Below are 15,633 nucleotides of genomic sequence, written 5' to 3'. Positions count from 1 at the left end.
TGGGTCTCCAAGCTCTAAGCCAGTCCAATGTGGTTGTGGTATTTCTATGTGACATTAGGAAACAAAAACATTTTTCTAAGACTAAATAGATCAGGAACAGTTCCTCTACAGACGTAGTTGAGAGTGCTAAGCTACTGTCAAGGGAATGGATGACTTTATTCTATACAACATAATCTGCCTAGTTTTGTTTAGCAAATCAGGAAAATGCCATTTATTTAATAATTTGCAATTCTCGCTTATAAATGATAACTTTAATGTTTTGCTGAAATGATTTACAGTGCATATAGAAGTCATTTCTTCTCACTGTGCCAGTTCTTTTTTGATATCTAGCCCTCTTCCCATGACACTCAGAGCTTCATTGTTTCCCTCTACAGTAGCTGGTGATTATCTGTGCTGATATGAAAAAAAATCCTCAAGTCTTTTTCAGTATTTCAGTAACAGATAAATGTTGTCGAGACAATGCTTTCCGTAGGAAACTGGAGCCTTTTATGTGTGCTGCAGGCTTGCTGTTGACCATTGTAATGTATTCTTTACAAACCAAACAATCTGATAAACAGTCTCTAAAGAGTTGATGACACAAGTCCATGATGTCCAGTTGCTTTCTGCTGGATTCTGACTCCTAAAATTCAGTTGACTGCAGCATTACAGCCTTTGTAGACTTAAATCATACATATAGTACCTCTTTTCCTTTAGGCTCCAGCTATATAAGCGTCATAAATAAGATGTGACTCTGGAGTGAATGAATGGCAAGGTTTAAAATCTGTATTGTACATTATAGAAAAAAAGTTCCAGTGTTTGTTTAAATTTTTTATCAGTTCTCTTCAATATTTTTATACCCAAGTTCAAAATATGCGTGAACATCGTTGACAGGAACATGGCTATTGTTTTAGACGCGTCTCAAAGTTTTAGAGCAGTAGAGGTCGTAAAGAGCATTTGAAATGAGAGCCAAAACTGAAGGTGAAAAGACTGAGGGCAAACTGCTAATCAATTCAGGAATTATGTTTCTGCGTGTTTCCATAATCTATGATTTATAAAATCATAAAAGATTCATATGATTTCCTGGGAAAGGCGACTAAAATCTAACAGTGGAACATCATCTGCACTATATTGAAACAGACTTGATTCAGTATTCATGAACACTTCTAACAACCAGAGAGTCACTGCTGCAACTGAACTCTAGCATAAAAATGTTTTATTACATGCAAACAGTTATAGAAGCTGTTTGCATGTTTGGGATGGACTCAATGGAAACGTACCAGTTATAATTAAAGTTTAATTAAAAATATATATATATAAAGAAAGTAATCCATGGTGGTATGAGGAGTGGATCTCTGGAATTCAACCAGGAATTAATTATTGAAGAATTTGTTTCTCCTGACTTGTTTTTGTCATTATCTGTTGGTTTGTGTTCTTTCTGATAAATGTACATGTTAACCTGGAACTGGGTTGATCAGTGACAGAATGGGAGACAAACTATTTTATTATTATAAGTAAAACTTATAAGAAACATTTAATTTTTCAGCATTATTTTTTTAGCTTTAATTTAAAACTTACAGGTTAAAGTAGCTGACCAGAGACATTAACTCTTAAGTTTGTTCTTATTTTAAGTGTTTACATTGAGATTTATTTACTTTAGGAACCTGTAACCCAGTAGCTACAAAGATACCAGTCTGTCTGCCAGCATCTATCATGTATAGTGACTGGCCAACCAGTTTGATTCACAACAACATTTACAACCTGCTTTGATTTAAATTACCATTGCATGTTAAGGTTCAGCACTTAATTTTTATTTATTTGTTATCTCTTGTTATATTTGGGTAGCTTCTGTGTGTTTTCTTTAGTTAGAAGGTTGTTGCCAAATTATTTACTTGCTTTGTGTTTGCTTATTCTTGTTTTTTCATTATGCATTTGGTTTTATTTCTCTTAGCAATGTGTTAGTCTTCCCTCCTTGGTTTTCACTTCCTTTTGAGTTTTAATTCTGTGCTCCATTTGTGTTTATTAGTCTCTCTCCTTGAATTTACCTGCTTTCTTTCTGCTTCAGCTGTACCACATGTCTTCTGATTGGTTCATTTCGTTCCTTGTTTCTTTCCATGCCAGCACATAAGCTCTCTGGTTTTCACTGTTCTTTGTTGGATTCTTCTGTTAATCTTCCTGAATGCCATGTCCTGTGCCTCCCCTGTCAATTTTCCTTTTATTTAATTATTAAAGATACTCTGTTCTGCCACAGTCTCTACACTTAAATGCTTTACAACACGGCAACTCATTTAAACATAAGCTGTTCTGGTATTTAATTCCCCCCCCACCTATATTTGGGATTGAAATTTTGCACCAAATTTGAATCTCAAATTGCTTATTTAGAATGTTTCCTATTTATTTACAGTGCAAGATGCTGAAAAACAGCCTGAACCAAGTGTCCTTGCTGATTGCATTAGTGATTATTTGAATGCTCTTATTTTTATTCCGAGGTCTGGGGCTAAATTAGACGCTGCAGCTTTACTAGTTAAGAAATCATATCCATATTCAACTGCTCTTCCGCTTCCTTGCACCACGTGTGTATGGGTGCACTTCTATGCGTGCACGTTGGCGTGTGCCTTGATGCCAGTATCACTCAGCCTTGAGATGCCTTCAGTGCCTGGAGGCATTAGAATCAGGGTCACATTCCAGCGGACAATTCGGACAAAATGGTCTTTAGGAGGAGAAGTCTGTGTGTGTCTCAGTGGGTTTTGTGTGCTGTGTTTGAAAGCAGCATAATCATATCATGTAAGACTTCATTGGAATATTAAAATAAACATAGAATATCACATTAAGTAAGATGAAAAGATGCAATCATGAAACATAAGACCGCTTCAAAGATGATGCCAATTTAGGCTTGAGCAGGACTTCCCCTGTCTGCTATCTTTTCTTTCTTTACTTTTCTTTTACACATGTTTGGCATCTCTTACTCTATATATGAGTTCTTCAACTCTGCTTTTATTGTCTCTAAATCCCAATTGTGAGAAATCAGGACCCTGTTGAGGAAACTTCCTGTAGCTTCTTTGAGGCTCCAGGAGTCAAAGTTTGAACACTAGGAACTCGAGCCCAGGAGCTAAATTGAGGGTTTAATTTGCAATAATGTGGCCACTGCTCTTTTTATGGTGTGTTGTGGTGACCAAAGAGCTGAGCTAAAAGGGAAAGTTCTTCACCTACTTATCCTCGGTAATTACCTCCAGCTGTCCCTCGTATCCTGATAACTTCACCTCTCTGCCTCTCAGTCCCAGTGTTCTGTGCTTGATTCTCCCCCCATGTCCTGCTCTGGTTTCTTCATGTTTTTTCCTGTAAGTCAGCAACTTTACAATTAAAGTCCTTGTTCACTTTAGTAAGATTTCTCTACCACCTCCCAAACTACGACACTGTCCTTTACCCCTTTAAATAGCTCATAGATTACCTGAGGTGCTGTCCAGGACTTTGATACTCTGGCAACTAAACCAACTATTGATACTTTGGCTCGTGTTGGTTAGCGTCAAGTCTTGCTGAGCAATGAGATCAGCATCGCCACAATGCTCATCAGTGAAGGAAGCATGAAGTTCCCTGGTCTGCTGCATGGACTTAAGAAAACACTATAGACCAAAAATTACAAAAGACATGGCTCCTCAAGTTATTGCTGACTTGAGGGAAACCTTGTGCCAATAGCTGAATTTCCATTGACCATATAATTCCACAAATTGGAATAAATTTGCTTAATGGAAACCCACCAGTTTAGGAAACAAACTAAGTTTTTCTATAACAATTTTTGTTACTAGGATGAGGTTGTTTTTTGGCTGTGTCAAAATTAGTGTATTTCACAAAACTGCAATGGAAACACATTTTTCGCATGGCATAAGTCGTGATTAACAGTCGGATGTTACTACTGGCGGAAAAGACGAAGAAGACGACAAGAAGTGAGGATGGTGGCACAGCGTGTGTTTTTTAATGACTTGTCATGTGAAAAAATGTGTGATTTTTATTACATTTCTTATTTAATGGAAACACAACAATTACAAAATTGTGTTTTTTCAATATTAGCGGAATATCGACAGTTTTGTGCATATTTGTAACGTAAGTGGCTACTGTCATTATTACAAATGTCATGCCAGTGTTTTTTTGTGTCATTTTCAGGGCCAATGCGAAACATTTCTGTATCTTAAACACTTTTTTTTGGTTGTAATATTCAAAACTAATTTTGTGTTTTCATTTTAATCAAAATTAAAAGAAATTAGTCTTTTAAAATGATCTCTGTGTGTAAAGATTTGAATGCTTGACTCTGTATTTACTTTACCTTTTGACTCAAGTTTTATTTACATTTGTTTATGTTACTACAATAACTTCAGCATAAGAGGGAACACAACCAGCAACCATTTGCTAATTAAGCAAAGTATTTTGCTTTTTATTACGGAATTCATAATAAATATGAGAGTTTTAAATATACAAATTACAGTAACTGTAATTTAAGCGATTTTTACTTTTCCCTCTTCTTTGTCCCCCTCTCTCAGGGGATCCCTGTTGGAGGCAGGACTGGCCTTCAGCTGCGTTTTTGACACCTTCCCGGACCAATCAGCTGCAGGCTTCAGCAGCGTGAAGACCAATGGCAGCATCCTGTGGGCGTCTCTGGCCACACTGAGTGCGTATTTTGGAGTTTGGTAAATGACTGCAGCAGGAAAATACAGTGTCGAAGCGCACAGAGCTGGCACTGCTGTGTGTATGTGTGCGTGTCGGTGCGCGCCAGGCAGTGGTCACCTCTCCTGCCATGGAAGAGGGTCCACATCGGTCGGACACACAGGGCTGCATCTTATTATAAAACTCTGCTCAACAGCGGGACTCTGTGCTTTTGTTGGGATTTAACGCGCCCGGTGCGCCGGTGGGAGCGGATGCGGAGCACAGCAGCGGTCGCCGGCGCGTCTCCAACTTGACCACCACCAGACAATGGGAGCAGCTGAGCCGAGCTGCTGCAGCGCCAAGTACTACTACAACTGCTCGCCCCTGGGAGATAAGTACGAGGAGAAGAGGGAGAACCAGCAGCGAGAGGAGGGGGTAAAGAAGGAGAGGGAGAAGAGGAGGCAGACGTGTTGTACCTGCAGCAGCAGCAGCGCCGGGACTCCCACAGCAGCCGATACGCACAGATCCAGAACGACGCTCCGGCTGCCTCAGGGATCCATGTGAGACGGAGCCTGCAGATGTGAGAGAAAGCTCTCTTCTGTGTGCGGATTTTGGGAATATAATACATTCATATTTGTTTCAGCGCTCCAGGGACAAGCGGACGCCGGTTTCTGCAGTCAAACAGCCACTGAAGGAATATGTCTCATTTCTCTGTTAACTGCGACGGAGCGCACAGACCGGACCTTAGAGTCATTGCGTGTATTTGTGTCAGGTATTAGCAGGCTGCAAGCGCTTGCTGTCCTCTGAAACCAGTGACCCCCCTCCCTTCCCATTTTTGTCCCCGGTTGTCCCCCCTTGAACCAAAACCTGGACGAGCTTCCTCCTTACGGTCCCTCCGGCTGCCTCTGTCCGAGGTTCTGAACACATTTTCGGGCTGGATTCAGTGGATTTTCTGTTGCGGCGGCGCTGGGGGAGTGAGAACGGACACAGGCATGATTTTATGGAGAGTGAAGTGATGGCCATCCCGCGGCTCGGCACTGGAGAATACGGGATCTGAAACGGACACGCACCCACAGAGAAGCAGGACATTCCGGGCTCACCTTGGAGGTCATAAACCATCGCCCAAGCCCCCCCCTGTCCCCGTCACCAGACCTCCTTCTCAGCCTTTTCTGAAGAGTGTCCAACACCTTCACAACCCCCCTCCAAATAAAATGAGACTGGCAAAAATGTGCCGACTGAACGCGCTGGGGATCTATTTGTGGGAAACGGTTTTATTTTTCAGGTAAGCACAGGCATGGAACTGACTTGATGGGCGGGGAAGGAAAAGGAATAACCAAGAGTGCGTAATTTGTTTGGGGATTTAATGAAAAGCAAGTAAAATTAGCATTTTTATTGCCTTGATGCGGTCTGGGACATGCATGGAAATTAAAGCTGGGTTCAGAAGTCTTAAAAGGAGGAAAGGGAATTCGGGGGAGAAAAGTTGTCAAAGTTGCCTGTGGGTTGTGTGAGTTATGGCTGATAAGTATGCGGGTCCGTGGGAAGCACTCCCTGTGATGAAGTTGCATTGAAATCAGACAGGGTTTGTTTTTGGGCGGGAAGTGCGACCGCTAGTGGTTGGATATCGTCTGGGGCATTAGTTCCACATTTTAATCTTCTATAATTTTATAGGATAAATTTAATCAAAACACACACACACAGCAATGAAGTTAATCACTGAATCGTTTGTGCTCTCATGTGATTCCTCACCCCTCAGCTACTTTCCTTTTTATTTTCCTATGACACCCCATGACCAAGACTAACACAGTACAAAACTAAATGTGTGAGTTGGCATTTATCATTGGTTGGTATCACAAACAAGCAGTTTGATCCAATTCCTATAATTTGCATAACTTGCTCTTCTGTGGGAATATGTCAGTACAGTAAAATATTATCACAAATTCAGTTTTATAAGTTATTTTCATTTTACATAGATTCATTACTCATTATTTTCTTGTTTATGGTTTGCAGCTAATGAAAACTCAATTTGGTTTTGCTGAAAATAACAATATAACTTCATATAATATAAAATTACACCGAGCTGTATTTGAGCCTATGAATTGTGTGGAAGGAAGAAGTGTTTTAGAAAAACTTGGCATGTAACATGCATAGTGGCTTCATGCTATACAAACAACTTCTGTAAAACCAAAGTTCAGCTTTTCATGACAAGACATGACCATTAAAATTAACCAAAATAAACATTTGAACTACATCACTCTGATGTTATGAATTTTATATATGTAGAAAAAGTATGGAGAAAAGGATACAGTGAAATAGAGAAAGCAGCAGAAAGAGGAGACTGTTTATGTATTATGTCAGAAAAAGAAATTACAAATACTGTAAATGTGGTATGAATTCCCTGAAGACCCAAACAAGAGGGGAAACAAGTAGAGGTCACATTATTGTGTTGTTTCAAATGCTGTGAGGGTTTGCAGTTTGCTCCCTTAGTTTCGTAGAAATTTACTGGTGAAATTTGTAACAAACATAATCTTTTGTAAAACATGCAATAAATCATTGAGTCAGCTCTACAAAAATAAACAGTTTGGCAAATTTGATGAATTTCCAATTCAACTGATGGAACAACTAAAGTATTGACAGAAAAGTCAACGAATTCTCTAAACTTTCAAAGTTCAGCCTTAAAACTCGGTTTAGTTTAAATTGTGAAAAAAGTCATTAAATATTATAGCCACATCTTTATATGCGTCTCTAAACTTTTCACTTCTGGTGACATAAATTCTTGCATTTCCCAACCTAAATTTTACTACATTTTTTGTGTGACCGTCTGTAAATTACAGTCAAGCTTGAAGGTGTCTGTTGTCTTGGTTTCTGAGTGCACAGTGAATTAAGCTGCGTTTGTTGTAGAGAGTGATGCTGGTGAGGCAGCAGTTTACAATTTATGGCAGATTTATTGAGCTTTGGTTGTTGCTGGGTTGTTTTTAAAGATTTTAACTTGTTTCAGTTCATCTAAGAAGGTAATTTGGTCTTTTTACAGACATTTTGCAAACTGGTGACATTAATTATTTAATGTGAGAATTTTGGAGTCTGTAGTTGTTTAGAAGAAGGCTCTATAAAGCCTTATTAACTTGCAAAAGCCCAGTTTTCAGATTTTGAGTTTCATGAAATTTCCTTTTTTTCTATGATTGGTCAATCCAGTTGTTGATATATATTTTTATGCTACCAAAGAAGGAACCAGCTGGGCTTGCTCAAGATCACTAACCAGAAGAAAAAATATATTGTAGAACTTGCTGCACAACTTTTTCAAAAACATATAGGTTATTTTTAAGCAAATATTTTGGCGTGTATTCATCATTTTGACCCTGCTTGTATGAAGTAAAGAAAGTAGTTAAATAAATCAATAAAAACACTAATTTCTTAGAGCATTAATGAACATGTGTAGATATGAACTCATTTATGGAATTAACTTGATTTATAGCTAAATTTGGCTGCATTTGATAGAGTTGGACTTGATTCTTTATGGCATTGTGAGTTAAGGTTTTTAGAATTTCCTCTGAACATGTTCTTAGTAAAGTCTTATAATATGTGTGTTAAAGGTGTAGGTGGAGAATGGAAGACGTATGCTACAATGGACAGCATGGCATTGTAAGACACAATTCATGACACATTATTCTCCGTTATCAGTCCTGTGGGAGATCAACCAGTTCTGTTTTGGGTAGATACTTCAGTTTTTCCTCTCCAATTACTAAATACTGTCACATCTCAGCACTGAGGCTGACTACACTTCACTTTGGCTTTAATCCTACCCACAGCTGCTGATTGGCAAATCGTCAGTCTTCATGCTCCGCTCAGTGAAACAATGTCTTTCCAACCGAGAAATGAATGTTTCATGTCATGATGCGAGACAAATCATCCATCTCAGTGTAGCAGAAAGACCCAAAGGTCTGCATTACTTCAACCTTTGTCTCCGTGATGACACAGACAAAGGGATCAGTTTTGATAGGTATTTTCCTTTCGAACCTTAATAAAAGAAAGAACCACAGACAACGTATATGAATTTCATGTATAGCTTTTGCAAAAGGAGAAGGCTTTGAGAACTCTTGGGAGAAGGCTCTGAGAACCTTTTCTCCGAGGAATCCACAGAGCGTTCTGGGCTCCCTTACAACGGCTCCTGTTTTTATTGTCTAAGAAGAACAGGCAAGGGGCAGTCAGGAAAAACAACAGAGGTCGTAAAGCTTCTAACCCAAGCATCTAGCAACCCAGGTCCAGATGTGATATCTGATCAAAGGTCTGAGCCCGGTTCAAATCTCGGTCAATACTGTCAAGAAAACAAAATACGACTGCTCACAGGTGGTTACTAAATTAGGGGGTGTTCTTGCAAGTTTAAAGTCTGAGAAACTCAGTGTTATCTATTTCCCGTAAAGTTGAACAGACAGTAGTGACCTCCAGGTCATTTAAAGAAGAGAACACTTTAAACAGAAAATCACAAAGATCTATAGACTTAATGTGAACTAGAGTAAGAAAATAAAATGATAATACCAAAAACTCTCTAACATTCCCCCCTTTTATCATTTCATTATGCAAAAGCTAAGCAAAGAAAAGAAAAGAAAAGAAAAGTAAAGAACCAATAAATGCAAGAATTTTTTTTTTTTTTTTTTTTTTTTTAAGCTAAACACAGAAAATACACAGTGGAAAATAATGTAATAAATGTAAAAAAAATAAAATAAAATAAACAGCAAAAAATCAAAAGCAGTTTTCTCATCCTTAACACCACTTGTTTAAACATTTTCAGTGTAGGAATCATTCAGCAAATGATTTTTCCGTTTATTTATTACAGGACTTCATCATTGTTCAGAAAATCGTCAGAAACTTGAAACAGGTCATCTTCAGTTGTCTCATAAGATGCCTTTCCCATGGAACTCCAGTATGTGTTGTGAGGCCTCCCCATCTTTTGACCTCTGACATAACTGTTCGTTTGGAGCGAGTGTGTGAATCATCCTGTGCTTTCCTGATGAATACAATCGGGTTGATCAAGGGAACCACAGCACACAGTCCTCCCCAATTTTTCGGCAAGAACATGTACGCTTCATTTCCACATATGAAGTACCAATCAGATAACATCCTTGAGCCATAATCTCCTGGCACTATGGCGCTGCACAGTGTTGTCTCTTGTCTCCTCTTTATCTTATGCGTGATGTTGAAACTCCTCTCCTGAAGCAAGTTGTCACAGTCTGGGTTTTCCTTCCAGCCTTTGCAGTGTGGAGCCATCCTTTGACCCCTGCAGGCTACGCAGGTGATGTAATCCTGTGTCGGTTCGCAGTAGGTGTAAACTCTGTTACACAAGTTCCAGGGCAATGTCCCTAGAAAAACATTTCCATTATTATAAACACAGTTCCCCAGAGATCCTGGTTTAGCTCCTGCTAACGAAATGATCTCTGGTATTTTCCATACAGTTTGTTGAGATGACGAAAAAGGAAGTACATCCTCTGCAAGTGAACAATTCAAAGATTGAAACAGTCCTTGCGCAGCCTCACCCATCCGGAGGTCAGCTGAATAATCCTTCTCACGTGGTCTGTCTCCCCTTAGGGGCGGGACGCGCTGTGGTCTGGTGCTTAGAACATAGAGACACATCTGTTTGTCGTCAGTAATGTTACCTGGTCGGAGACCTGAGTTATGTATGGAAACCGGCAGCTGCGCACATACATAGCAGTTCACAGCATGTCCTTCATAAGCAGTTCTATTCATCAGTTTCCACCACAGGTTGGTGCTGTAGTCGTGTGGGTGGAACTCAGGCTCACTTCCTTCTCCAAACATCAAACATACAGCAGTCACAGCACAGTAGAAGATCCATCTTGCATATGGAGTCCCCATTACTGCTCGGCGTGCAGAGATGTCAGAGCCCCCAAACTAAAAGAGTGAGAATCTTAGCAGTTCTTCGCTGGGTTTGAGACAAAATAATACTAAAAATTAGAATGCCTGTGTAGCCCAGAGGCTAAAAGCCCACCTTCCTCTCTACTCCGAATTAGGGGTCCAACACTCTCTGCCGCTTACAGTGACTAAGATGTATCCAGCTGGGTCTTTCAGCTATTTTTACAGCTGTTGGTGTGGTCATCAGTACTTGGAATGGTCCTTCCCACCGTGGACTCGTCCAGTTCTTTCGTTTGATGACTTTTATGTAGACCCAGTCACCTGGCTCAAGTGGAATGGCTTCCTGTATAGGAGGAGAATCAGAAGGCAGTAAATTCGCACTGGACACTTCCTTCAGTTTAAGAGTCCTGATCATATAATCTGCTAATGTCTGTTCTTCATCAGCTTTTTGTATGTCTGGAGCAAACAGAGGCAATCTGTAAGCTCTCCCATGAATTATTTCAAAAGGTGTTAGACCATCTGCTGTTGATGTGATTCTCATATAGAGCTTCACCAAGTCTAAACATTCTGGCCAGGATCGGCCAGTGTCTGCCATGCACTTTCTTAATCTACTTTTCACAGTAGCATTTGTTCTTTCCACCAGCCCTGCACTCTGTGGCCGATAGGCACAGTGATTTTTTAATGTCATTCCCAAGTGTGTAGCCATGTTTTGTATCACTCGGTTAACAAAATGTGGTCCATTGTCACTATAAACAGTCTGTGGGATGCCATGTGTTGGGATGATAGTTTTACAAATAGCTTTAGCTACTGTCAAAGCATCTGCATGCTTTGCTGGAACTATTTCAACCCATTTAGAAAAAGCATCAATCATCACCAGACAATATTTATATGGCCCACTTTGTGAAAGTTCAATAAAATCCATGTGCATAGTTTGAAAGGGATAAGATGATTTTGGGAACCTGCCTCGTTTTGGCCTTATGTTTCCCTGAGGATTGTATTTCACACAGACTGGACATGCAGTACAAAAAGATTTTAAGTAAGAATTTAAACCATACGTTGTGAAATGCTGTTTTATTATGCATTCCATCCCCCCAGTTGACACATGGCAGCGCCCATGTGTCACAATTGCTGCTGCTTTAAATAAAGACTTAGGAAGCACTGGTTTGTCATTAACCTCAAAAATGTTCCCGACATTCATTTTTGCACCTTTAGTTATCCACAGCCTTTTCTCAGCCTGTGGTGCATTGTCCTGCATGTCTTTTAGTACTGTTTTGTCTATCATTTGTTGTTCCCCTTCAGTCTGTGCTGAGAATATACCTTTCCCATGCTTCCCTGCTGCAGCTTCTTTAGCGATTTTATCAGCTAGTCTGTTTCCATTTGAAACTTCATCTTTGCTTTTTGTGTGAGCTGCGCATTTACATACAGCTAGTTTAGTTGGGAGTTGTATTGCTTGTAAAAGATCTTTAAGCAAAGATGCATGTGTTATTGGTCTCCCAGTAGAGGTTGTCATTCCTCTACGCTCCCATTGTTTCGCAAAATAAAACAGTGTAGAGAAAACATACTGGCTATCTGTGTACACTGTCAGGTGCTTGTCCTTAGCCAGTTCGCATGCCCTAGTCAAAGCAATCAATTCTGCTGCTTGTGCAGAATGAGTGCTAGAAATTCTCTCTGCTTCTATTATTTTGTTCGGCAAAGCAACAACAGAATAACCTGTCTGGTTTTTTTATAGTTTGGAAGAATCAAAGTTGTTGCCTGCATTAATGCTTGTTTAAGTTCAGCAAATCTTTTTTTTTAGCTTCTGGATTCCAAGTTATTTTGTCAGTCATGGCCATTGGGGTGCCATGAATCAAATCCTGTAAAGCCTGTGTTTTTTCAGCATAGTGTGGAATCCAGGCTCTGCAGTAATTGCAAAGTCCGAGAAATGACATCATTTGCTTCTTAATTTCTGGTTTAGGAGCTTCAGAAACTGTCTCTTTTCTCGCTTTTTGTATCTGCTTCCCCTCAGCAGAAAGTGTGTGTCCCAAATAATTTACTTCTGCTCTGACCCACTGTAGCTTATCCTTGTTTACTTTGTTCCCTGTCTGACAGAGATGGTGCAGCAGAGCGAGTGAATCTGCTCTGCATGCTTCCTCGCTTTCAGATGCTATTAACAGGTCATCAACATAAATCAAAAGTTGACTTTTTTTCCGATATTTGAAAATCAGACAAGCAGGCCATAATTGCTTCACAAAATATGCTTGGACTGTCCGCAAAACCTCGGGGTAATCTGGTATAAGTATACCCCTGACCTCTGTAGGTAAATGCGAACCAAAACTGGGAGTCAGGATGAATGGGTACAGAGAAAAAAGCATTGCTGAGGTCAATTACTGTGAAGAATTTATTGCTTGGTCTTAGCGAGTTTAACAACGTGTGTGGGTCTGGAACATTTGGTGCTCTCGTTTGTACTGCTTCATTGACTGATCGTAAATCTTGAATCATGCGCCAGTCTTTTTTGTTTGCCTTTTGAACAGGAAAAATAGGTGTGTTACAAGGAGAATCTGAACACTTTTTAATGATTCCTCCTTTTAACAAACCTTCGATTACTGGTTCAATCCCATCCAGTGCTTCCGTCTTTATAGGGTACTGTCTTATTATAGGTCTCCAACTAGATTTTGCTTTAATTTGCACTGGGGGAATTGAACTAAGTAATCCAACATCAGAGGGACCTTTTGTCCACATGTGTTCTGGAAGCTTAGCTAATTCAGCTTCTTCTTTTTCTGTCAAAAATATGTTCATGTGTCACTCAAATGCATGAACTTGAGCTGTCCCTGTAACAACTTCACAAAGTGATTGTTTCCAGACATCACAGCTGGGGCTGTAGCTCCAACCATCTTCACCTTCTTTGAAATCAGTGGCTTCAACAGCCATTTTAGTTCTGTTACCCACATCTGCCCATGTAATATTATGCGGCTTATAAAGTGAAATGTATGGGTTTGCAGGTAATTTATACAGCTTTGTTTGACTAGTCGGAAGGAGCACAGTCACAGCTGCATAAGACCTCCGGTCTGTGAACATTTCGGTCACAGCAAGTGTCACAGGATTTGTTTCTAGAAACGTTTGCACATAATCATCCTGTGGATCATTTAGGATGTTCATTTTTACATGCAACTGATTATAGTTCATTTCTGTTTCAGGTGAGTCCAGCTGTCCTCGAGCTTCTCTAAGAAGCTTTCCTGGGACGTGAGGATTGTCAGCTGGCTTTAGATCATATGAACAGTAGATTTTTTCATCCTTGTGAACTGTGTACAGATCAGAATGTTTTAGTCTAACAGCTCTCATGCCATCTTGTACAGGGACTACTGCTATCCCTAATTTTGTCATTAGGTCTCTACCTAATAGATTTGTCGGACATTTAAGTGACATTACAACAGAAGCTTTTATTTTAATTCCTGTTTCAGGATCTTTAAAAGATGTGCCTTTTGACATATGTTCTCTATGTGTTTGTCCATCAGCAGATTTCACCCAAATGGACTCATTTGTGGGGTTTACACCTTCTATTTTAGTTTTTAAAACTGTTTTGCATGCGCCGGTGTCACATAAAAATTCAACTTTTTTCCCGCAAACAATCAGTGTGATATAAGGTTTTTCTTTTAATGCATTTAACATATCCCAAGCTGCACATACATCCACTATTTCATCAATTTGATCTGGTGTTAAGTTTTGTTTGGTTGTGGAAAAGTCTAGTCATGCTGAGGAGTTATACTTTTGTTTTTTCTCCCATCTGCCACCCTTCCGGTGATTTATTTTGTTTTCTGGGCAATGTCTTGCAAATATGATAGTGGCTTCCTCACTGGTATTAAAAGGTGCACTCGGCTGTCTATTCACCGAGCCTGGTGACACTGAGACAAGGCAGACGAATCTGCCGCAGCGGTTGGGGGAGGAGCAGTCGGCCGTACCTGCTCTCCCCGTCCCACCGAGGCATTCCGCCTGTCAATATCTGCTGGCCTTTTGTCCTTAACCTTTTTTTTTTTTCTTTTTTTTTGTTCTTTCCGGTCTATGGCTGCTTTTAACCATAATTTGGCACACTTTAGTTCATCTTCCTTTCTAACTTTTTTATCCCCTTTTTTCTTGCTACACTACTCTCCAAAATTCCCACAATTGCTTGCCATTGATCAATCTTTAGCTTCCCATCTATTTTATATTTCTTTTTCCATTTTTTTTATATGTACAATGCTGCCAGGAAATCTGGACATCATGTACTTTTCATCCCCTTCGGGGCCCTCAATAAGTGAGGAATTACAGGAATTTGTGTTTCCCATTGTTTAAATCTCTTGCTTAAAAATACTAGTATCGCGTGCTCTCTCAGAGAAAGTGCTGTAAGTCAGCGCTCAGTGCCTCCTGAAGAACAGGCTTCTACTTGGAGCCGAGCTCTAAGCGGTTCTTCACTTTGGATTCTAATTCCGAAGGCAGAGAGTTTTACTCCCAGAGAGAGAAACACCATTCACTCCTTCATGCACACACAGCAACAAAACAACAAACAAAACCAGTAGCAGTACAGCAAATTACAAACTTTCTATCTAAGTGAGGACTTTCCCTTAAGAGGCGTCCTCTAATTAAGGACGCTCTAAGAGCCTATCCTTTTGCCTTTAGTTGAAACTCTCTGTCAACTGGGACTCTAACCCTTCATTATTCTTTAGTCAAATTAAAATGTTAATATTTGACAAGGACTCAAACCTGTATTTCTTTAGTCAAATTAATATTTGACAAGGACTCAAACCTGTATTTCTTTAGTCAAATTAATATTTGACAAGGACTCAAACCTGTATTTCTTTAGTCAAATTAATATTTGACAAGGACTCAAACCTGTATTTCTTTAGTCAAATTAATATTTGACAAGGACTCAAACCTATATTTCTTTAGTCAAATTAATATTTGACAAGGACTCAAACCTGTATGACTTAAAATTCACCTACGTTTCTGTAGTTTTCGGGTTGTCCAGTCGGATCTCGTCACTCCGCCGTTAGCAGACAAAGTCGGATACGTCGCTGGCCCAGCGAAGAATTTGCTTCCTGGGTTTTCCTTTCCAGGTCCAATTGACTCTGGCCGTGCACGGATTCAGCGCGTCTTCCTCTGCCTGACAGCGGGGGAGGTGAGAGATCCCGGGTTTCGGCACCAATTAATGAT

General features: G+C 39.9%; 1 protein-coding gene across 4 annotated transcripts in view; it reads left to right on the top strand.

Annotated features, from left to right (window-relative positions):
* Positions 1-4,664: 4,664 nt before the first annotated feature.
* glra1 (glycine receptor, alpha 1) overlaps positions 4,665-15,633 on the top strand; it is a 141,765-nt gene continuing 130,796 nt past the window's right edge. For all 4 annotated transcript variants that reach the window (XM_028009292.1, XM_028009291.1, XM_028009290.1 and 1 more), the window contains exon 1: positions 4,665-5,893. In XM_028009292.1, the coding sequence (XP_027865093.1) occupies positions 5,823-5,893 (71 nt within the window). In that variant the 5' untranslated portion in view covers positions 4,665-5,822. The remainder of the gene's footprint in view (positions 5,894-15,633) is intronic.

Source organism: Xiphophorus couchianus, chromosome 23 (assembly GCF_001444195.1).
Source record: "Xiphophorus couchianus chromosome 23, X_couchianus-1.0, whole genome shotgun sequence".
Taxonomy (NCBI): Eukaryota; Metazoa; Chordata; class Actinopteri; order Cyprinodontiformes; family Poeciliidae; genus Xiphophorus; species Xiphophorus couchianus.
This window is presented reverse-complemented; position numbering and strand designations above follow the sequence as displayed.